Below are 24,145 nucleotides of genomic sequence, written 5' to 3' on the forward strand. Positions count from 1 at the left end.
GTGGTGGGGGGGCTACTGTCTGACAGGGGTGGTCTCTGTATACACACACATGGAAGATACACAATAGGAACACACAGCCGCACAGTGTTTGACTGAGCGGTTTTATGATGTTTGTCGGCAGACCTGGTGGTTGAGGGAGCAAACTGCCAGAGGATTCCTTGCGTAACTGTGGTTCGGAGGGATAAGCACTGTCTGTGTGTGTGTGTGTGTGTGTGTGTGTGTGTGTGTGTGCGCTCACACGCCGGCATTGTTTACTGTTGTTTAGAGAACAACCGATCTGGTTGTTAGGATAGTCTTGGTCTTTTATCTGGGCCTTCATCACCATCTCTAAACACAGAGGAAGGGTTTTCGTGTTGCTCACGCCACACTTTCAACACAGCCTTCAGAGGAATTAGCCTTAATTAAACCCTTTTGCAGCCATATATGGATCGTGCGGGATGAATGATGAGCCATCAGCAGTAATTGATGTGTGTTAATAAGTGCCATTTTGCTTTCTGATTTTAACTGGCCTTCGTCTTTGTCATAAATCGACCTCTCTTGTCCTTCTGGTTCGTCAACTCCACTCACTCCCTCTCTTCTGTCTTTACCAGGTGCGTTACTGCCATTCTCTCACTGAGGAGGAAAAGAGGGAGCTCCACATGTTTAGTGCCCAGAGGAAGAGGGAGGCACTAGGGAGAGGAACACCCAAGATCCTGCCGCGAGCTCTGCAACACACCCGCTGTGAAAATGTAGGTGGCACACGAGCATGAGCATACACGTAGATCACTTCACGAGGAAATCAGCTCGTGGGTTTGAAGTTATTTACGTCACGAGCAACTAACACCCACCATGCCATCCGAACACAAAAAAAAGGAGCCTGCGGCACAGTCCTGATTGGCTAATGCGATGGTTTTAATCATGGGCATAAACTTCCTCATTAGGGCGAGAGAGGAAGCAGGGAAATTGGAAGGGCTCGTGCTCAAGCCGAGCGGAGAAGCCAGTTCCTCATGAGGAATTCAGCAAATTTCCTGCCACCCCATCTATATCTCAGCATGACAACCTGTACATTTTGTGCAGTCTAACAAGTAATTCTTGCACGGGGCCTTAAAAATCCAACTTTTTTTCTCTCCAAAACAAGACACAATATGTTGCACATAATTCCACATTTTCTTGTATAATTACATGCACCCAGTACATGCAGCTGATTTTAGGAGTTTTTCTGTAAAGGAGTAGGCACATTTCTGCATCTGTTCACAATGTTATGTAAGCATATGTTGTCTAAAGAAAGTAGACTTTATTCTTTGTGTGAAAATGTTTTTAGAGATAAGTTATTTTTCTATCAGCATTCTAAGGGAGCCTTGACTTTTGGGAAAAGAGAGACATCTAGACTCCATTTTGACATTCTGGTTGGAGTCATAGCGAGCTATGAACAAACACTGCAAACAATCCTAAAACATGAACTGTTTCCTACTTGGTGATGGCGGTTCTAAACATAACAGAGATTCATTCAAGATGCCCTTGATCATTTTTTTGAAAAATTCCCTTTCAGTGCAACAAACATAAATATTAGTGTTATGTGGCTTCCGGCAAATTGAGCCCTGACCAGTGAGTAAACCACATCCTCTGCCAGGCCTTCAGGAAGAGCACGCCAGGCTTGTTAATTCCCCTGGACAGGCAGATGAAGTCTGTCACCACTCAAACACAGATGCTACCACATGGATGCAAGGTCGCATACACATGCACAAGCTGAAATCACACACAGGAACATGAACAGACACACAAATCCTTGTTGGACATTTGTGTGTATTCACACATGCTCAGGAAACACACACACACACACACACTGTTAAGCAATAACCACCCGCTCACTCATCCATACAGGTACACCTACACACATGTGCACACTCATGCAAGCGTTCGTACAATTACTGCACATGCTCAAAAAGATAGATCATTCACACACACTTTGTCAGACTCCAGTTTCATGGTGCCGCACTCCCAGCGACTTACAGCACCCCCTGTATCCAAGGCCCCTGTCTATCCACCCTGGTAATAATGGTTAACAGCTGGGCATGCTATCTCATAGCTGCTTATGGGTCTCATAGCTCTGCTGGGTTATATAAAGACTTGATTGCATGTTCAAAACACGCTCTGATGATCTCTGTGGAGTCATACGATCTTTCGACTCATGACCAAGGCCAGTGTATTCAGGACAAAAAAAAACAAAAAAAGCCGTTCAGTTCCTCAGCAACACTCAGCGAATAATTGATGACTTTTATACCAAAGTGAAATAGCCTCCAATTGAAAAAAAGAAAAATAATTTCCCCATGGGGATAAATTAAGTGAAAAAAAACAAACCCATTCACTTTTAAATTGTTACAGTGCCCATCATAAGTATTCACCCCCTTGGATGTTTTACCCTTTTATTGCTTTCATAAATCAATCATTAATAAAATTTGGCTTTCTTCCACACACAAAAATGTATTGGAAAAAAACTTAATGTCAAAGTGAAAACAGATTTCTACTAAGTAATGTCAATGAAACAAAATTATATAAGAAAAATAATTGTTTGCATAATTATTAATTCATTCTGATTTAGGCAGATTTACACATGTGCCATATTCCTTCCATTTCTTGATAATTGATTTCACTGAACTCGGGGGATGTTCAATGCCTTGGAAATTTTTTGGTATCCATCCCCTGAATTGTACTTTTCAATAACCCCTTCCCTGAGTTGCTCTGAGTGTTCTTCTGTCTTCATGGTGTTAATGGCAGCCATGAATACTGACCAGCGAGTCTCTGGACCCCTCAGACACAGGTGTGTTATACCTCAATCACTTGAGACACACCCACAACACTCAGGTGATCTTCATGTCACTAATTGTGAGACTGTTGGCACCAATTGGATGGACCTCTATTGAATTAGACCATTAAATTAAAAATGGGGTGAATAATTATGCAAACAATTATATTTCTTTATATATTTTTTGTTTCATTGACATTACTTTGTAGAAATCTGTTTTCACTTGACATTAAAGAGTTTTTTTTTCCAATACATTTTTGTGTGAAAAAAGCCAAATTTTATTGACCATGATTGATTTATGAAAGCAATAAAAGGGTAAAACATCCAAGGGGGTGAATACTTATGACAGCCACTGTATTTTGCATCTGATCCAATGTTAATACAGAGAGTTCTACCCAGGGAGAGATTGGGTGGGGTTGTCTCAGGTGCAGTCAATCATTTTTAATAGCCATCCGCATGCTTGAAATGTTGCCTTGAAAAGATAACATTGCACTACCCATGTACTGGGCTGTTGCTGTATTTCTGCTATGACTGTCATCCCTGTATGATTCACTGATGTGTTATGAAAGGATCATGTTCCTTTGGCATTTACAGTACAATCACCTGTTGTTTGGCCTTCTTTGTTTTAGCATTGCTGCAAATGAAACGTCAGCAGATATGTGATATATTTTAAATAATTACTTTTAGTCTCTCTTGTGTCACTGGCATTGGCTGTACTACACATTTATTTTGAAGTGTCAATCCCTTATGCAAATAATTCTCAAGGTAGCATACTGATCACCAAATGTATTTTTAATATAACAAACATGGTCATAGACTCAATGATGAACATGTTCTGCCCTAGGCATTGTAAGATACTTTGACAAAGTGCATCCCTGAAATATAAATCTCATGGGTCATTTGTTGTGTTTGATTGTCAGTGTGGTGGAGGCATCAATGGAGGGGAAATGGCAATTTTTGCCTCCAGAGCAGGCCCGAGCCCCTGCTGGCACCCAGCGTGCTTTGTGTGTGCCACATGTCAAGAGCTGCTGGTGGATCTGATCTATTTCTACCAAAATGGCAAGATCCTCTGCGGAAGACACCATGCTGAGCTTCTCAAACCACGATGCTCTTCTTGTGATGAGGTAAGACACATAGATAGTAATGATAGTAGTACATTACCAGGTCCATAGGGCTCCACAGAACTAACAGTGGTATGGGTGTTTTCCCTTAGATCATATTTTCCGATGAGTGCACTGAAGCAGAGGGTCGTCACTGGCACATGAAGCACTTTGCCTGTTTCGAGTGTGAGACTATGCTAGGGGGGCAGCGCTACATCATGAAAGATGGCCGACCCTATTGTTGTGGCTGCTTTGAGTCACTGTACGCGGAGTACTGTGAGGCCTGTGGTGAAAACATTGGTGAGTTATATTTAGATATTTGGATATAAAGACACTTTTGATACCCAAGATCGAACACAAGATCCACAGATGTATTTCTTTACTATACCTAATACTGTGCTTCTTTTCTCTTTATCTGTGATCCTTTAGGTGTTGATCATGCCCAGATGACGTATGAAGGTGTACACTGGCATGCCACAGACCAGTGCTTCTGTTGTGCCCAGTGCAAGACATCCTTGCTGGGCTGCCCATTCTTGCCAAAGCAGGGTCGAATCTATTGCTCAAAGGCCTGTAGTCAGGGGGAAGATATACATGCCTCCGACTCGTCTGATTCTGCCTTCCAGTCTGCTCGCTCACGTGAATCACGGCGCAGTGTCCGCATGGGGAAGAGCAGCAAGCCTGCCGAACAGTGGAGACAGTCACAGCTCTTTAACCCCCCCGCCACCGTCCCATCGTTTGAGTATAAGTTTGGAGATGAAGAGGGTGACAGAGATGCTGATTGTGACATGGGTATCATAGGGCGCAAGCTGACCCATCTAGGCCTGGAAGAGGAGAGGTTTTGGAGGGAGCGGGAGGACCAGGATGCCGGTGGAGAGGAGGATCCAGAGGAGTGGGCACAGCATGAAGACTATATGACTCAGCTCCTACTCAAGTTTGGTGACCGCGGGATGCTACTTCAGCAGCCACCCCTAAAATCTCCCAGCCCCAGCAGTGACAGAAACAGACTAATAAATGTCTCTGACCCATGGCTTAAGCCTGATATTACATCTATGGGGGTTACTGCCTCCTCTCCAACCCCTGCCAGTCCCACTCAGAGCCAGACTTCCAATCAATCCCGAGCCAACAGCCTTAGCCCTGGACTGATAAGCAAGAAGCACCTGCCTGAAATGTACTGGGCCCAGTCCCAGGATGGCTTGGGAGACTCAGCTTATGGGAGTCATCCAGGTCCTGCCAGTGCCAGAAAGATTCAAGAGCTTGAGTTGGACCAAGATCAGGACCAATCTGGGACGGGAAGACAGGCTTTCTGGCCAGACACAAGGCAATGGTATGAAGACTCCCTTGAGTGTATCGCTGATGAGCTGAGGAAAGTTGAGCAGGGTGCTGGAGACTCCATGGATTCCTTGGCACTCTCTAACATTACTGGTAAGGATACTGTTGGTTGCATGTATTTGTTGGAAAAATGTTCTTTCTTTTTTATAGTGAACGGCTATTCAGTATCTTTCTTCTGCTCATTCTTTTTAGGTGCATCAGTAGAAGGAGACGGCAGGGATAGGCCTTTGGTCTACACCCTTGCCATGCAGGATCCCTCGGTGGCAGATGACTGTGAGAAGATGAGCAACATGGGAACCTTTAATTCATCTCATCTTCACCACAGTGCCAACTCTCTCAACCTCAACATGGAGAAGGGCGATGACGAGGAGGTAGCTTTTGCAATGAGGGGAGCCGCACCAGGAGGACTTATCTCCCCAATGTCCACACATTCAGAAGGTATCTCTCCCTCCTTTGTCCATGCCCCAGCTCTGAGGAGGAGCAAGTCCCAGTCCAGGCCTCCTCAGATGGTAAAGTTCTCAGAAGACACTGTGGACAATGGATATAACGATGGGTTTGATGTCAGTATGAGAAAGCATCCCATGAGTGAGAGGCCACAGCGGAGGGTGTACTGCCCAGATGAGATGGGCCGAGAAAGAAGTCGCCCAACAAGCCACCATGGGCGCAGCAGGCAGCACCACCACCGCCAAGGCCGGCACCATAGGAGCCGTAAAACCCGCTCGGACAACAACCTTCACATGGTGCCTTTGGAGAAAGCACAGAGGCCGTATGAGCCACAGCAGCAGGGTCTGGTAAACACTCCTTGTGGTGCCATGCTCCTACAGCATCCCGCACACAGGCTGCCCTTAGCCTACTCCCAAACCCGATCTGACTATATGCCTCAGGGCTCAGCTCAAGGAGACGCACGGGTTGAGCATTTCATGGGTCTCTACAGGGATGAGGATGACTGTTGCTCTACTTGCTCTTCCTCATCATCGGACTCTGAGGAGGAGGGCTATTTCCTGGGCCAGCCCATCCCTCAGCCTCGAGCGGCTGGGCGCTACTATGCTGAAGACTACCCAACAAGGGTTACAGCCCTCACCTCCCAGAGCCATGGCTCACAGACTGGTCGTAGAAAGAGCCACCGTTCCAAAAACTGTATCATCTCTTAACAGCTCAGAGTACATTTATATTATAATCTGCACCACACTAGGCAATAAAGTCAGATTTTTTGATCATGTGGACTGGTTACAGAAAGGCTGTTTAAAACAACCCATATGCACAGACTGTGTATTACGCCCTAGGTGCATGGCCAAATCTCAAGATGCATATCATATTGGGTGGAATCTACAAAAAAAGAATAAATCAACTAAACTGCTAAGACAGCAAAGGAAAGACTAGATGTGTGTAACATAGTCAGAAAATCTGTTCTTTGTGTGTGTGCAAATTTGACCTAGATACTGGGTTTGATTGAATTTTAGCACTAATATGATGCATGGACTGGTAATTTTGGACACATTTAGACAGTGCAGACCAAAATTATGCAGAGTTGTCAGAATGACAAACATTTTCTTTCATTTCAGCATTTGCCATTAAGTTTTAAATAAAATGTTTTATGTTCAGTTAAACGTTTTGCAGCAATATCTTTGTGCGCGTTGAAATGGCAACACATTGTACACAGAGGTTGACAAAGTAGAAAATAGAAACAAACCAAATAATTATTTAATGCATAATAGTACAAAATGATAATGTATATACTAAGTTAAGATTTTAATACCGGTATTTTTGTATCTGTGGTTTAAAGAATTGTTTCTTTTGAAGTGAATGGTATAGAAAATAGCAGTTATAAAGGTGTACAAACAGACCTCGTTAATGTTCTATGAAAAACAACAAAGAAGGTGCCACTTCATAAACTGTGTTCTTCACAGTTAAGTGCCATGTTACTCTGTAACAATGTCTATTATAATGTATACTCCACAATGCTCACTATTGGTGTACAAAATATTAAAACAAATAGCGGCAACTCTTGCATTCTCCATATTCAGCTGAACTGTTCACTACCCTTGCTCTGACATAACCAGCTAAATGCTTCGTGATGTAAAGACGCTTGTAATAAATAATTTTCTCCTCATAAAGCTTCAGGAATGATTATTGTTTTCTTCAAATGTTTGACCCATTTATTTTTAAATTAAATATTGTGTAGCTCTCAGATTGTACTGGTCTTTTATAGTGAGTTGCACCAAAGAGTTCATGGCATTTTGAACTTTTGAAAACCTGGAAATGATCAAATCTTGTAAAAATGTAATATGTAACATGCACATCGTAAGAGTGGCGATTGGAAATGATGTGCATGCATTTAAATTTTAAAGTATCACATGTTAGGAATCTGTAACATGCAAAAACCTATATGGCATGTGAACTGATCCTTAAACACTGGATGAGGTCTATGATGTTGATGGGCCATTTATGAATCTTGTGTCAATACATCACAAAAAAGAAACCTTCAAGTTAACAGAAATCATCTTTACTACATCCTTCAGAGACATCTCAGTTTATGCAAAACTTTGTCTCAATTTCACCAAATAATTAAGCTTTGTGACTGATTTTCCCAGAGGGAGTGGGGGGGCATAAAGTTTGAAAGGCAAAATGAGACAACACAATAAAAAGGAACTGAACAGGCAGTACAAATTTATACAAGAACATAAACAATAAATTTAGCAGCACCAGGTCATACATCCGACTGCTACAAAATGATAACTCCTATCTGAAAATAGTACAAAACATTGTCTTCCTTGGGAAAAGTATGATCATGCTGAACACATTTTTTTATCAAAACTGGTTAAATAATGTTAAACCGTTCCCTTGTGATGTGAGACAGAGCTTTTTAAATAAGTGTTTTTGCCAACATTTGACAGTTATTATTAAGATCATTTGACAGAACTTGAAAGTACAAATGGTCTGTTCAAAACTAACACTGTTCATTCCCACATACAATGCATCACTGCATCTTCACCATCTTGCTGTGCAGTAGAATTGTTTTAGGTCCAGCAATTCAAAACGTTTCCAAGATATCCATCGTCTTCAGCAGTCAAGCCTACCATGCTCAGTCTCACAGAGGGCAGATCAGGCCAGTGTGTCAGTAAGACGAGCTGTGATTGACTGCATTCTTTGAAAGTTTATGACCCGTCAGGGCTGTAGCTGTGGTGATCGAGTCACAGACGGAAGGTTCTGGCTGCCGAACTGCCTCATCCAGCTCACTGATGAAGTGTTTGAGGTCCTCCAGGCAACGTTCACGGATTTCCCCGAGGTTCTCCCTGAGAGGAACCTGCACCTGCTTCTCCAGGTTGGGGTCTTTAGCCACAAGCATCTTCACCACCATGCCAAATGTCTCGCAGTCCTGACGGTACACCTGGAAAAGGACAGCAATGAGTCAAATGACATGTGTGTTCTGTTCCATGCAAATGACAATTTGACATGCGCAAATAAAAAATAAAAAGCAATGCCTTTCTTTCAAAAAACATTTAGGAGATACATTTACATCCATATGTATTTAGATTTGCCCGTTGACCCTGAAAAGTGTCAACAGGCAGAGGTCACCCTCGATGAGAAAAAAGCTCTTAATTGAGGAGATGAAAAAGTTGTTTCCTTCCTGCTCTACCTGGCGCCTAGGTGTAAATATTCACTCTGTCATTGAGCCTGAGCTGATCATTCTGGTGTTAACACACATCATGTAGTGTCAAAAGATAAACACTTCTCCTCTCGAGTTTAATAAGGGCCCTTTATGTAGGACAGGGTAGCCCAAGAGGCAATAAACCCCCATTTTAGTGGCGGCTCAGAGGCTTATAACAGCTGTTAGAGGGACAATGAGGAAGAGGTGGTGGTATCTTGTTTGGGAGCTGCTATTTCACACCAAGCCTCAAATGTCTCATAAAATAATGGAGGGAGCCCACTGCTGCCACATAAACTGGTTCAATTTGCAAAATACCAAAACAGATTTGTTTCCAACTTGTGATGCTTCATATGACCTGAATGAAATTCCAGAGGGGGAAAATATCAAGTCACCTGAGCTGACGGTAATATTTTATACGTCAGTTTCCATTTTCTAAAGGCGCCAAATGTGCTGCGCATGGATTCCCCACACACATGAAACCGAGACAAATTCTACACCGCAGTCCTTTTCCACCTTACATGTCCAAGTCGCACTAAAGCAACACTAACTTTGTTCAGGTGCAGGAGAGTCCCCCGTAGGTATGGTACCCTAAACTTAAAAAACATGCACATTTTAGCAGTTGGAAATAATTAATTAATTAAGTCCAATTATGGTTGAATTTCTGTCGATTGTCCAAATCATTAAGAGGTTAGTCCGAGGCTTAGAAAAGTTTGTGGTACAGCCACACTTCTAATCTGGCTGGGGACCTTTGTTGCAGCTTTGTCTCCCTTGTTTCTTGTCGTCCTTCCACTATAACCACCTTAATTGAAGCATAAAATGCTAAAATAAATAAATAAAATAAATATGCACATCACATATGAGGCCATGGACAGCGTGATGACAGTGTCCACACTGACAGGCCTCAGGGACACACCTCAGTTTCTCTGTGGGACGCTGCTCTCTCCTGTCCCTTTTCTCCATCTGTCCCTCCACTATTTCACAACACATTTCTTCCTCTAGTCAGTCTCTCCGTGCCTCGTATGTCTTACTCTCAATCTCTCACAATCGATTCTCTTCCCTGAGTAAGTGGAAGTGAATTAACCCACTGATACTGCTACTTATTAAGTCACGCGTCAAGCGTTCACTGTCAGCGCGCTGGCAGACACAAGGGCACTTCAAATGACGAAGGCTGTGTGCGGATCAGTGTGTTTATACATGCGCCTGCGTGTGTAAAATTAGGCCAGGGAAGGGTGAGTTTCAGTCATTCACCGGATACCAACACAGTGGCTACCGCGCTGTGGGGCATTCAGACTCACTGGCTTATTTATAGCTTTTCACAATGTTCCTAGAACACAGAGCATTAGTCGAGGTAGAGGAGAGATCACAAGTAAAGATCTGACAAATGTATTTTCTAGAAATTATACAATGCAGAATAAATTACTGTAAACTTTTCTGAAAGGTCTCCCTCTAAAAAGGTTTCAGTTCTCACTCTTAAGGTGACCTGAATCTAACAATAGGACGAAGCAATTCACGGGAAATTTAAGGTTAACATAAGGGTATAAACAGTTTCAGGAAAGAGCGCTGACGTAAAATGAACACACCACCGCCTCCTCTGGGCGTTTCTATACATTCCCCATGTACAATGAACGATGAAGTGGAAGATGTTACACAACCGACTAACAAAAACTGTGCAGAAAGCAAACCTATGATAGCAGGTTGCTCTACTGTGCTGAATTTAGCAACATCACATTGTCCTTTAAATCTTTTTAATGTCCTACGGTTTCACTCCGCAGCTGATAACAGTGAATTTATCAACTTTTCGGAGGAAGTCTCCAATCAAGAGTGCTGACAACAACTTCTATGAATACAGGGGGAAAGTCGTTCCTAGATAACAATGTGCTGAAAATGTACTTCCTGTATTCAAACGCGCTTCCTGAAATCCCTCCCTTGTTATCCAATCAGGAAGGAAAGCACAATTTCTCGACTTTGGGGTGTGGGTCGGTCCAAAACTGTCTCCGCTTCTGAAAACATCTTGAAAAGTTTCTACAGCCAGTTGAAACAGGACTCGGAGTGAGCATGTGAGCCATCGTGGCTTTAGGAAAGCGGTGTGAAAGAGTTGGGGCCTGAGTCCAGTTCTGCCATCTTTCTTTAAAAAAAAAAAAAAACCCACTGTGGCTGGAACTGTCTGGCTGTCTGTGCTGCAGCCAAATATATTTAGATTCCTCAACAAATGAAATAAAACTCCCTTTGTATCACAGCCTGGACTGCGAGGAGTAAAACATAATACCCTTTATTGCCTCTCATGCCTTGTCACTCACTATAACCAGTTAGTCTGTACTGTAGCCAAAGTCAATGAGAACAGGGTTCAGGTTGAATTTCAGTGGTTCAATTTCACTTAGCTATACAAACACACACTGAGGCGCTGGTATAACGCTGCCCAGCATGATGTCTGGCCCATGATGGAAACTTCAGCTTGTGAACTGTGAACAGTGGAGAGACAGTTGGTGAGCTTTTTGAGGGGAGCTACTGGACTCGGGTGTGTTTGTGTCCCTGTGTTTAGGCGAGATGGCTAGACCAGATTGGGGCACAGAAAGCCAAACATCTGGCCGACACTTGACAAGTGGCTGAACGCGAGAGCCATACTGCAACAGAAGCGCTGCGGCGACTTCACAGGATGCATGTGAGAGCGACTTTGTTTTGTTTTTTTAAAGACTGAAAAAGAGAGTCTAAATCGAGAGTGTTTAGCTGGTGTGCTCTGGGCATGATGGGAAATGAATACCAGCCACCAGACAAGTGCTTATACATTTTCCATTCGCCACTTTGGCAGGTAACCAACCATCATGTGAAAGTGATTCTCTCGGGTTTTGATTGGTGTTTACAATGGGTTTAAAGGGTTAAAGTGTTTACCAACACACAAGACAGAGTGTTTCTATTCATCTTTCTGCCCACAAAGACTTGCACAGAGAATAAGTGGAAAAAAAAATGCTGGGCATCTTTGATTTTATTAGTAAAAATTCTATTTCTGGCCTGGTGTGTGACAGGAACAAGGGCTGACTTCACTTACAATCATGACTAATCTAGCCAGCCTTTCATAAAAGACAGAGTGAGGACTGCCAAGTGACAAACAACCTTCATGCATGTGATCTGGAGGACACACAAGCCAAAAAAAAAAAAAGAAAAAAAGAAGAGACAAATCTGAGAATCAAAAATCCTGGAAAGAAAAATCAGAGATTTCATAATCTTAGAATACACGGTTCACTCTCATATTAAGGTTATTCCTGACCCCGAAAATACAAACCAAAGCTCACACAACAGAGCTCAAATGAACACCAGGAGACACAGATGGGGGAGAAAGAGACAGGCTATAAAACAGGCCAGAAGCTGCAGCGTCAGCAACAGGGTTATAACGGCCTATAGGCTCTGTGGCGCAGCTATATGTGAGAGCGCAGTGTGTGTGCGCTCCAGGGCAGAGCTGGCTCAGGTTTAATGGTCCCAGTAAAGCAGCGGTAGTGCTCACTGGTGCAGGAATGGCCTTCATTAGATAACTGAGCGGAGTTGGAACCTCGAGCCTGGGGTGGTTTTAGCTCCATTAAGTGGTCGGCCTCCCAATTTATTGTACGCACAAACCAATACCATGTCTAGGCTGTACTTGTGTTTCTGCTTTTGTTTATATGTTCTTGTACCATGAACGTTATTCTGTTGTTTCCAACTCCCTGTGTGCAGGCCTACGTGTGTGTGTGCGTCTGTAAAGAGGAGTCGAACACTGAGGGAGAGTTGTAACGTTCGAGCCATGTGGGATATTAAGCTGGTGCAGGGCATAATGAGCAATTGTTGCAGTTGTGCCAGTCAGGATGGAAGGTTAACAAGAGCCACCAGGAAGACGTTGATATATCTGGCAACCAGCTTCTTTGGCAGATAATTACCCATCACTTAAATACTGTTCTGAAACATGATATCTGGCTGGCAAATTGGTGGACTTTGGGATGTGCCCACTACTGTGACTGGTGGACAGGAAAGTTAATTTCCTGCCTTGTTAGGAATATAATAGGTGGCTGTTCCAGTAATGCCTGTCCAGTAAAATAATCCACGTGTGAGCCAGGAGAGTCACAGCCACCATATGTACGGGGCCGTTTTCCAAGGTTACAGCATGTGTCATGCATGCGGCAAGTGGACATTTATAGAAAAGTCTTACAAATTTCCAACTTGTTATGAGAAGATTGTATATGCAGCGATTTTCCAATCGAGGCAACAGAGCTACTGACACAAATTGTTCATATTTTCCTTCACAGATGCTACATAAATACCAATGAAGAATTTGAGATATGTTATCCAGAGAAAACAATGTATCAAATCTGAAAACAAGTGTTGGCTGAGGTACAAAATAATACTTCCTTCCACTTAATAGATTTAGATTTCAGAGGATGGATAGGTACCTTCTCTATCGCCTGAGCTTTGGCTGCAATGGCTAGAGCTCGCCGCTCTTGGAAGTTGTCCGCAGACAACTTTTGGCTCTCCTCCACGACTGGAGCCACCAGCAGCTCCTCCTTTTCTCCCTCTGGGGGATGGTTCTCCTCCTAAAAAAGGTAGAGGAGAGAAGAGAGGAGTGAGTTGCTGCTCAAAGGAAAACGTATGGCAGATAACCATAGAAGTTATGACTATAAAAGTTTCAATAAATGTTTTAAAAGTGTTCTTTTACTGCTGTCAAGATAACAATGCTAGTTACACGGACAACTTATAGCCGAGGCACTCGTGTGCGATGGTATGACCTGACCTACTGACTGTTAGCTTTTCTGTATGTCCAAGCTTCATCCTTTCTTATGCATCATCAACCACATCCTTCCTTTAGCATGTACAGCTGAAAAGTCAGAGTTTACACTGTGTGGGTTTAACTTGTCAAGAATTAGGGATTCATAGGAATTACAATTTAAGACAGGAGATAGGACTACAAACCTTCAGAACAGATGTGGATCTTCATATTTTACACCACTCTCATTACTTAGCAGATTGTGACGAACTGTACTTCTAGGTGAATTGTAGAAACTGATATTTCAGCTGTTTTTATAACTTAAGAAAAGAAAATCAGGCTAGACAAGCCATGATGAGACATCTAATGGGTAGACTGGAAACTCTAGTAGCCATAAGTATTACTGTCAAAGCCAAAAGAAAGAGCAAAGGGGAGAAATGAGGCCAACTTGGATCACCGCTCAATTTCTTTTGCTCATTTCCTGATACTATTAGAGTTTGAAGGCCAGGGAGCAGAACTGCCCAGCCATGACTAAAGTCCACTCATATATTAAAGGGAAACAGGCCAGGGACTAAGTCATATTAAACCTCAAGATGACTGAGGAGAGTAATTACACGAGATGGTACATCACAACGCTGAGTGTGGTCTAAAATAAAAAGCACAACTCAAAAACATCATCCAATTATTCTTCCATCCAATTCCCTCCCTGAAGCCATGCTTGGAAGAAATGTGTATGCTTGTGCGCGTATCAAAGATCTCGTTTGTCAGTCTTCAGCCTCCTTAGACAGTGGAAAATATATTCCTGTCCGAGTCTTTCACTTCAACTCTCTGGGCACATATTAATCTGGAAGGGATGTTACACTATCAATACCGAGCTTGACAGATACATTTTGTGCAAACTGGACTAAAATGAAAAGGTCATCCGTTGGGAGGTATGAGTAATCCTTTTTAATGTAATACTAAATATGTATTTAACAAAAGCTTTTTAGACCTTAAGTATTCTTTCTTGTTATTTTTTCTGCTTGGTCTGGTGAACCATGAACTGACCTTTAAAGTTAGGACTGCTGTAGTTTCCTCATTACTGTGCTTTCGCAATTCATTTGGTGTGAGTTATACCACTAAAATGAAGAACAGCAGAGGCTCATGGGAATGTCAGCTGGGATCGTGTTGGAAAAAAATACAATTTTGACCTGATGATGGCCCTGAGAAAACATTAAGGGATCACCAAAATTACAATTCAACCTGTGGGAAACATAAAAAAACCTGAACCAAATTTCATTGCAATTATCCAAAACCCATTGGTGGCACTACAGGAAAAGTCAGGGGATCATCAAAATTTAGCGTGCATCACCTGAATAAAAAAAACTGACTTCCCTGTCACAATATCCGTTCTCCTGAAATCACAACAGGTTTCTAACCTATTCTGAGCAGTTGTCTTAGTTGATAAATGTTATACTGTAATTAACAGGAATTTGATGCCGTGTTGGGATTAAACCTTCTGGTGACCTTTTCGGTTACGGGACATGCTCTCCCACCCACTAGGGCCACCATGGCTTGCAGCCAGAGCCAGAGCTGCTCTTTAGGTCCCCTTCTTTGGTCTTTTTTGTCTGGGATGGCTCCAGAAATCCTGCGTGTGTGTTTGTTGAATCTCCACAGCAGGCAGCGGCTGGGGCCATAAGTGCAAGCTTTACTGGGGGCACAGCACAGCCTTTCATCTTGGCCAAGGTTACGGGTTTGTGCCCCCAGAACAGAAAACAACAATGCACCACAGGCTAGATCAAACACAGCAAAAAAGCAGCAGTGTGTGTGTGTGTGTGTGTGTGTGTGTGTGTGTGTGTGTGTGGAGGGGTGGGGCACTTAGTAAAACTTTCATCACAGCAGTTGATTGGGGTGGTGGTGGTGGGTGGTTCTTGCAAAAATGCACACAAGGAGGAGAGGAAAGGACTAGGTTTGGATCTTGTAATTTCTGACATGTAAAGCAAAGCATGATTTTACAAAGACATCCAAGTGCCCACCATGACAGTCAAAAGGGACAAACCAGCGATCACAGAAAACAAAACATGGTGACGTACAAAGTCCTCCAAGCGTGTTCAGAAAAAGATCTGAGGGCTGCTAATGAGATAAATGACAAGACTGCTTGCTTGGACAGCAAAAGCAGCATTTAGGAAGATTTGATCAAAGTGCATCATGGGAATGTTCTCAGGCCAGCTGCAGTGTGGTTTCAGACTAGTTAGGCCAACAGTCCCTTCAATTCTTGTGATTTTAGGCTACTTTTTTAATTTATTAATTAACTTCACAGATATAAATACATGATTTTAAGGGTAGCTTCATCTTGCCAAATCGCATTGTTGAGCTAACTAATGAAATCCCCACTTTCCCATCTCTACCGTCCATTCTTATTTGACGCAAATGAAGCATAATACTCGCTGGAAACAGCAAGGCTTTTCCTGTGACCCCTTATGTCACGCGTCGACTTCTCATAAGCACGACCACTGACCTGCTACATCTGCTCCACAGCCACCAAACACAGTCAGACACAGTCTCTTTAACAGAAAAAAAGGAAACGATTGTTCATTGTAGACGCTCTAAACACATCCTGATGAGTTCCACGGGGACTTCTCCTGGCTTTGCGGCGAAGATCCTATGATAAAGCTATGACTTGGGCTACCGAGTTAGCCTCTTCACTTCTGGGTGGCCACAGCCAGACGCATTGCGCCTAATCACATCTGATTGTATTTACACTCCTCTGCATAGTTGGAAATGGATGATATCAGCAAAACAAGCTATTATTTGCAAAACAGGCAGGAGAGATCTACATTCAATACCTACTCAAAACAGTCAAAGCATTTCTTTAAGCGCTTTAAGGGAGGACGGCTGGTACTTTCGGCGACACTTGAGCCCTTTTCCCTACGCCATTATGAGTTCTTGTGATTGAAGTCTGCTTACAACACAGGTAAACAAAGCACAGGCCTGATGGCTTTTATGCTCTGCGTGAGGGCCACTTTAAAAACCATTAACATACTTCAATGGACTAAACATTTATTAGAAGGATGGAATTTAAAAAGTTCCAGATGCATCCTGCCGTACAGTGACAGTCCATGATATATAATAGATAGAACAGTCCACGTACAACTGGTGCTGTTAGGACAAAAATCTTCTATTAATGAGAAGAAGCTTAGGCTTGTGTTACATTTGTGTTTGTTCGGGTATAAAGTCAATTTAAGCACAATTAGTATCGCAGTTTGGATAAAGATATTCATCTACTCTGGCTCACCTTGATTGAGGTTGCGCTGTGCGGGGAGCCTTCTCTTGACAGGCCAGGAATTTTGTCTGAAGACACAAGAAAGGGACAAAAAAAAGTTTGACACAATGAGACCTAAATGCGGGATAAAAATAACATGATATGGACTAAGAAAATGATAAACTAGCGAAATGAGAAAAATGGCAGGAAGCAGAAATTCAATGGAAAGAAAGCGACAATTAGTATGTCTGGAAAGTAAGTATGTGCTTATGGTAAATCAGGGCTCTGTAAAAAGGTGTTGAGTTTTGGTTTCAGGATCCAGGCAGGTACCGAGGCTAGAACATCTGGAACAATCAAGAAACAGATGGTTCATCACCGTGCTCTGAACACCAGTGGGTGGATACACTGCGACGTACATTTTCTCTCTTGTACAGATTCCTTCTCATCAAATCAGACACCGCCTCCTCTCTCACTTTCCATTTGTCCTTCTACCAACTGTCCTCAAGCATTAGAGGCTTTGCGGCCGACCGACCGACCAAGTCTACCAACAAACCCGAGCTCTGAAATCCTCGCTATGAAACAAAAAACACTCCGATGTGGAAGCTTTGGCTTCAGGAATATCCATCAGACATCCTATACTCTTTCCGTGTTCTTCCACACACGACCCGGTGGCATCTTTATGAGGCCTGACAAAGTGGCAGACAGAGCAGGGAGGAAGGCTGGCTGCTGGACACATTAGAAACGCTCTCTGTCTCTCTCAGGTTACACAGACTGGGAATAGGTTAAGTTTAACGATTGTAACCTTTGTATATTTCTGAAAAGAAAAAAAAAAAATCCTCTGCATGTCAACTCATCCCGCTTTCGTTACTTTATAGTGAAAAAAAAAATCAATTAAATGAAATGGTACAGAGATGGCACTTAAATTATCTAGGTTAAAAAACAAAACAAAACGCACAGCCAAACTGAATTTGATGCAGCTTTTCTATCCTGTCTAGAACAACTGTACTTACCGGCCATCTTGCTCTGAGAATAAGTCTCTTCATATCCTGTAGAAAGACCAAACCGCAGGGTCACTGGCTGTGTATATAATAACTAGGCCTTTTTTGATCTTACAGCAATCTAGCAAGCACACTCACTCCCCTGATGCTTCGCTAAAAATATGATTAATGATGTTCTTTCTGCTTTCAAGAGGTTACAATCATGCATTTTGAATTACCAAACATTCTTGCCATGTAAGCATGATTAACCTCGCTCTGAGGTCCGCTAAATTCAATTCACGAGTAAAAAGCACCAGTCAAAATGGATATTTGAAAAAGGAGAGATGACGAGCACCGGAGATGGTAACAGACCTAAAAAAAACCCACTCTGCTACTTGTGGAAACAGGGAACTTGGAAGGTTGAGATCTATAAAACTTACAAAACAACCAACAAAGGGAGCATGCAGTAAACAAGGAGATACGTTAGCACCTTTTTCTATAGATTCAGGAGTTATCATTAGCCTGGTGCCAAATTAGTTTTATAACCCACAGTGTGTCCAGAGTCAGAAAGATCAATAAAAACATTTAATACAAATCCGACAGGCATCGAAATTGCTTGCCGCTTCTGTCAATTGTTATTTCCAGAGCAGACAAACTGTAATGCACACAGCATCACGTCTGAACTGACTAATGTGGGACAACATAATGGCATCTTTCTTCTTTGGTGGAGACATTAACTTAAATCTTCACATATTGAATTTCTGTGGGAACCATGTAAAGTGCTAATGTACCTCCACAACAGGAAGTAGGAATGACATAAAAGGGAACTTAACTCATATTCATAATGCATCTTGCTTTGGACCTGGGTGACAGGATTTTGCCCAAGTTTCTTTAATCATGGTTGGAATTCTTTTGATCCATTATTCTGACTGTCCGAATTCATAGGTTATATTGTATGCGTTCCATTTTATTCTTTAAAAAGGTTTAAACATTTCAAAACATCTACGGGCATTTAATTCATTCTAGCTTTCATCCTTGCATCCTTCTCCAGATTTCAGCCAGACCTCTTTGGAGTGTAGGAAGCCACAACATTTTCCCCTCTGACATGACAAGGATGCAAGGAGATGTGTGAGGAACAACAAATCAGCTCGCTGTCACCCAAGTCCAAGCTTTTTCTCATGGCTCAATGTACAGACCCAAAGTGTCATGTCCAGTCTGTTGAGGAAAGAGTGCCCCCCAGAGGGGGGGCTCTGAAACACCTGCGTAACCCTCTGGACCGTCCACACCTGAAAAGCCAGTCAGCCGGATTATCAGTCATTGATAAGGCAGTGAAATAATAGAGAGGTCTTCTTGACAATGCTTGTACATTTTGGGGGCCTGAATGGTCTTTTTCAAATTTTTGTATACAGTGCTGCTTTTCAAATAAGGTTGCAATCAATGAGTGCATGTTCTTTTTGTGATTTACAGGCAAAAAATGTTTTAAATAAAATTAAAACTGGAGGGAGTAAATGATTTCAAAAAATGTTTTGTCATCTGTACATTTAAGGATTTGTCAGCTGCAACAAATCTTGCATCCACACCACATCAGGGGAGGGGAAACTCTAAGTTCTACATACTCTTGCCTTGCTGTGTGGGAAATGGCAGACTCTTGGCTCTGTCAGGTGAGTAGCCTCTGCTGCTGACACTGGAGCCGGAGCGACTGTGGGGGGAGCGGGCCACCTCGCGGCGGACAGGGGAGCGCTCTCTGATTGGTGGGAACGGGGCTGCCTTTCTCCTGTAGTGGTCTCTGTCCTCTCTGGAAAAAAAACAGATGACAGCGTCTCATAATTGGAGAGGACATACATAAGAATGCCTTATGCAATGATATGATATTTGAATTTATTCATACCCTCTGTCCAGGTTGAGGATGGCTTGCACTAGTGTGTCTTCGCCGCTCTCTGGAAGTGATCTGGGTGCTGGGTAGATGCCCTGGTTTCGCACGCCATGAGGCGGAGGTGCACGGGCACTGCAGGAGTAAAAACACACAAACGTGTGGTCGGCTGCAGACACATACTGTACACAAACAAGGTTTAAAATGGCAGCAAGTACTATTTGGTCACTTTATACAAGCAACCTTAAAATACCAGTACTGCCAGGGTACAGCCTGCCTTACAGGGATGTGAATTTCAACATAAAATAAACATTTATATGCATTGTGCACATTTTTATCTTGGCTTTAACAGATGTTTTACCACTCTGTGTATTCCGTACAATTCCAGTCTCTGTGTGCCCCTTTTCCTAACTCCCCACTACCGTTCAACTGACCTCTGACCTTTACTCACACCAATCCCCATGCCGGAAATGACCTCAGTGTCCTTTCACAGCTTGAAATATTTGTTTAGAGCGAAAGCCCCGTTCTGCCTGCTGGGTGGTGAATTTAATCAGTTTAATTTGTCTGACGGTGTGTTTTTTTTTTAAGATTAGTCCCTGATTTAAGAGATTTAAGCTGAATCATTTCACTTTTCACATGTCATTAAACTACACTGGACTGTCTACATCTAGAGTCATGCTAAATTGTGTTATATTATTTCACTTCTGGGTGGGTAAATGAACTTCAATTGACCATCAAAACTATCATTCATTTTGGCACCGTCACACAGCACAAGTGCAACCTTAAAACAAATGAAGAATTAATTATTTTCCACCATCAGTTTTTGTTTTACTGTTCTAAAGCACACCTGCATTAAAAATTATACGTCTTAATGTTTTAGAGAATAATAATTTACCTGAAAACATAAAAAAATAAATAATGCCATTCTTTAAAAATCATAGAAACCACTTTAAATGAACAACAAAAAGCAGCATCTACATTGATCACAATCAATGTTCCCCTCAATATTTTATTTTTACTTCTATCGAACAATGATGGCAAAACATGCATTTGTTAATGTCATCTGTGTTTTCTTTGGCTTTGCCCATAAACGGCTAGAAAGTTTGTTTATTGAAATGACTGAGTGAGACTCAATGAATTGCGTCAACTAAAATCTGTGGCCTTGATTTTTGCAACCCAATCCGTAGCCTAAATACGGCTGAGAACTGTAGCTCGACTGAAAAGTCATCTAAGCTATAAAAGTGTTGAGCCAGGTGAGTCCAGGAGAAATATGAATCGGGTCAGACAGGCCAATACGGGTCAGAGCAGACCATGATTTATGATTGCTGCTATGTAAACCAACATTTCAAACACATACTGAGAACGGAGGCGCACTCCAGCAGAAACCCCCCGCCCCCTGCCTAGAAATTAAACACAGAGGACTTGTTCACAACACAAGCACATAGAGAAAGACTGACCCCTGCTGTCCATAATGACGCCATCCAATTTAAATAAAGTTATAGGAACTATGACTTTGTATTTTCTTTCCAAAAAATAAATCCTGTCTACTAAGTCAAACAGATGCAGTTTACCCAAACTCCATAGGTCGTCCTGGGTGTGGGTCTTCCCTGGGTCCTCTGTAAGGATACTCCTCCTATAAAAAAGATAATATCCATGAGTGACTTTTGATGGCACTTTTTCTTTAAGCGATTTTGATAAACAAATACAAATGTTCTGGAAATTAGTTAGAATTAATCTGTCTGAAACTATAAGCAATGCAACACATTTTGATTTTAAAACACTCCCCTATTTAACAGCATTTTATGGATCCAAAAACAAAATATATCAAGACATACAGTAGGTGCCTGACTTTATAAACATGTCTTGAAATTGAAATGTCACAAGTGATATGCGTTATAAAAATTAGGGTTATACTGGGGTTCAGATGTTTTTAAAATCACATAATGTGTGTATGCGGGTCCTTTAGACAAAGGGATATTCTGCTGACTGCTGATTAGAGACATGAGAAAGACGTTATGATGCTATCTGTATCTATGGGGAGGTGTCCGAGACAGCCCATTTTAGTGTGTACAAGAACTAATTGTCAAGGCTCTTCTGGGAGCCTTTTTCTCTGTAACCCCTTTTGTGTGTTGCACTGTTAAACGCTCCTTCTTGTACAAGAATAATAAATTCAACTTTGATACTTCGAATCCAGTCTTCCTTATTGAAGAGTCATTTGAAAATTCAATATGCATATATTAAATATCTGGTTACAATATAGCAGACAGTGTGGCTAGTAAGATTTTCAACTGTAGCGCCCTCAGCTGGACAGAGATGAGTATGCATATTATCATGTTAATACCAACAGTATTAACATGATATGTATTACAGTAGGCTAAAGAACAATGTTAAAATTGCATGCCGTTTACAGTCTCACCCTCCTCGAAGGTGGACCAGTTCTCCGTTCAGCAGGGAAATGAAGACCGTCGTTATGATAGCCCCTCTGATCTTCATGGTAATTTCGTGGGCCTCCTCCATTCGGGAAAAAGCGCGGACCTCCTTCATATCCATCGTACCCACTGCGGCCACTATAGTCATCCTCTGGCCTGCCAAAAGGGCCCCTCCTCTCCACTGATCCAGATGCCCGTGGGTATGGACCCTACCAGGATGAATACATTTTATGACTTTACATGTCAACTTAACTTGTTTTTTTGTTTTTTGTTTTTTTTTCCCATTTCAGCGTTTCATTTCATAGATGTCTTCAGGCAGAAGCTGACTTCACCATGGCAACCTGTTCAAACTTCGGTCACCTGATGTACCTGACATAACCGTTGAAGTAGAACTTCGGTCACCTGATGTACCTGACATAACCGTTGAAGTAGAAAGTCCACCAGGCACTTCTGATGGAGTAAACCTAACTCACTGTCTATGCCTTTCACTGCCTGTTCCTGACGACAACAGAAATATGAAAAATTCAAAGAATGATTCTAACGATATATTTATATTTTTTAGCCTTCCTTCACCAAATGATGTCTGACATGGCTACTTGGGAAAACACTTTCCTACTTATGTTTACATGAACACATATTGCAACACGGTCAAGAGCGATGAAGAGAGAACAACTCACTGGTCTCTCTGTTAAAAAGCGTTCATCGTACACCTCTCGTATACTCCGGTCTCTCCTATACGTCACTGCAAAAGGAAAAAGAGTGAGAGACTCATGTAAATGTGGAAGGGTGCCACAAAATAAATAACAACAATAAAGCTTTTGTATGTTGATCTTTGTTCAACTCCTTTGTGCAGCAATAACACTTATATCACATAAGACACATTATCACTAGACATTTGATTTGATTTTTAACTTAATGACAACCACGGGACTGGAAAATGTTGTGTTGTGACACTTTAGCTTTGAGCCTGGTTAAATATAAACTGCAGCAAAGCAGCTCTTGCAAAAACTACTAGTTATATTTACAGGGTTCCCACACCTTTTTCCATGAACAAATTCAAGCACTTTTCAAGCACCTTCAAGCACCAGTTTTTCCATTTTTCCAGCACCTTTAAATAGGTAGCCTACCAGTTGTGTTTGCCATGATGGTCATGGGAAGCGCAGCGGTGCCACTGTATGGCATAATAATATGGGTCTAATTAGCATTATTTCATATGGTGGTAGATTGACTGTTTTGATTTTTAACTAATTGTGAATTGGCTTGTATTCTCAGCTTGTGAGCGGTGTATTGTGTAACTACCATAGCGCAATAACAGTGACAGATAGACATCACACAAATTTCAAGCATTTTCATAACCTTGAAAACACTGAATTGAAATTCAAGCATTTTCAAGGAATTCAAGCACCCGTGGGAACCCTGTATTTAACATTGCAATATGAAAAAATGCTCTAAAAGTCGTAGCATTTCTTCAGTTTGATGTAAACATGAATGTAGAGGAAGGTGTTCATCACTCAACTACTTACTTTTGGACTTCTGTGAGTCGGACACAACCTGTAAAAAAAAAAAAAAGAAGAGGTTTCTATAAAAACAATAGCTGAGGATTATTTAATGCAAAACAGTTGAATGTCCAGTTGACCCAACAACACCAGGATAAAAACACCCAGTTTATAAGTTATTATATGCTTTATATGTGACGTGTTTCTGTGATGAAATGAGCTGTAGCTTCATGTAGCACTGCTAGTTAGCTAGCCTCCATATATGCTGCAAACATCGCCACATTTTTATTTTTTTTGACACCTGAGAGCAAGTTAACGGACGTACAAAAATGCTACATGAATATTAACGATGCCGTGTGGCGTTTTATGGATAAACACAGCGGTAAATGTCGTTTCTGACACGCAAACAGTCGAAACAGTCTCACCTTCCTCTAACGTTTGGTTAGCCTAGCCTGGTAGCTACAGCGACAAACGGCTCTTTTATTGGCCGAGGGAGGCGCACGCGTCATCGGCATGAGACGTCCAGACATGGCGCTTGCTTCTGTTGTC

At 42.1% G+C, this 24,145-nt stretch overlaps 2 protein-coding genes across 11 annotated transcripts in view; one reads left to right on the forward strand and one right to left on the reverse strand.

The window, feature by feature from the left end:
* The window catches only part of LOC104934125 (prickle-like protein 1), a 30,310-nt gene extending 22,432 nt beyond the window's left edge, over positions 1-7,878 (forward strand). For both annotated transcript variants that reach the window (XM_010749721.3, XM_027272403.1), the window contains exons 4-8: positions 591-728; positions 3,703-3,906; positions 3,996-4,182; positions 4,312-5,304; positions 5,404-7,878. In XM_010749721.3, coding sequence (XP_010748023.3) covers positions 591-728; positions 3,703-3,906; positions 3,996-4,182; positions 4,312-5,304; positions 5,404-6,362 — 2,481 coding nt within the window. In that variant the 3' untranslated portion in view covers positions 6,363-7,878. The remainder of the gene's footprint in view (positions 1-590; positions 729-3,702; positions 3,907-3,995; positions 4,183-4,311; positions 5,305-5,403) is intronic.
* Positions 7,699-24,138, reverse strand: pphln1 (periphilin 1). Of its 9 annotated transcripts, none has more exons than XM_027272406.1 (13): positions 24,022-24,138; positions 23,624-23,651; positions 22,778-22,842; positions 22,512-22,598; positions 22,088-22,309; positions 21,243-21,304; positions 19,690-19,806; positions 19,424-19,596; positions 18,998-19,087; positions 17,835-17,870; positions 16,858-16,913; positions 13,273-13,413; positions 7,699-8,599 (listed from the first exon to the last, which is right to left on the reverse strand). In XM_027272406.1, coding segments are annotated over exons 2-13 (1,323 nt in total). In that variant the 5' UTR covers positions 23,625-23,651; positions 24,022-24,138; the 3' UTR covers positions 7,699-8,326. The 9 variants fall into 9 exon arrangements, with proteins under 9 accessions (XP_027128207.1, XP_027128206.1, XP_019123008.1 ...); XM_027272405.1 differs by having other exon boundaries at positions 19,418-19,596; XM_019267463.2 differs by lacking the exon at positions 22,512-22,598 and having other exon boundaries at positions 19,418-19,596.
* Positions 24,139-24,145: the final 7 nt, after the last annotated feature.

The sequence above is a fragment of the Larimichthys crocea genome, chromosome XX (genome assembly GCF_000972845.2).
Source record: "Larimichthys crocea isolate SSNF chromosome XX, L_crocea_2.0, whole genome shotgun sequence".
NCBI classification, from domain to species: domain Eukaryota; kingdom Metazoa; phylum Chordata; class Actinopteri; family Sciaenidae; genus Larimichthys; species Larimichthys crocea.

Bases quoted from the DNA above. Each gene is read 5' to 3' on its own strand.
- pphln1 (XM_027272405.1), bottom strand. The intron at 22,310-22,511 runs GTACATCAGGTG...TCATCCTGGTAG, and splicing joins TACTTCAACGGTTATGTCAG to GGTCCATACCCACGGGCATC. The intron at 19,597-19,689 runs GTATGAATAAAT...TTTTTTTTCCAG, and splicing joins ATCCTCAACCTGGACAGAGG to AGAGGACAGAGACCACTACA.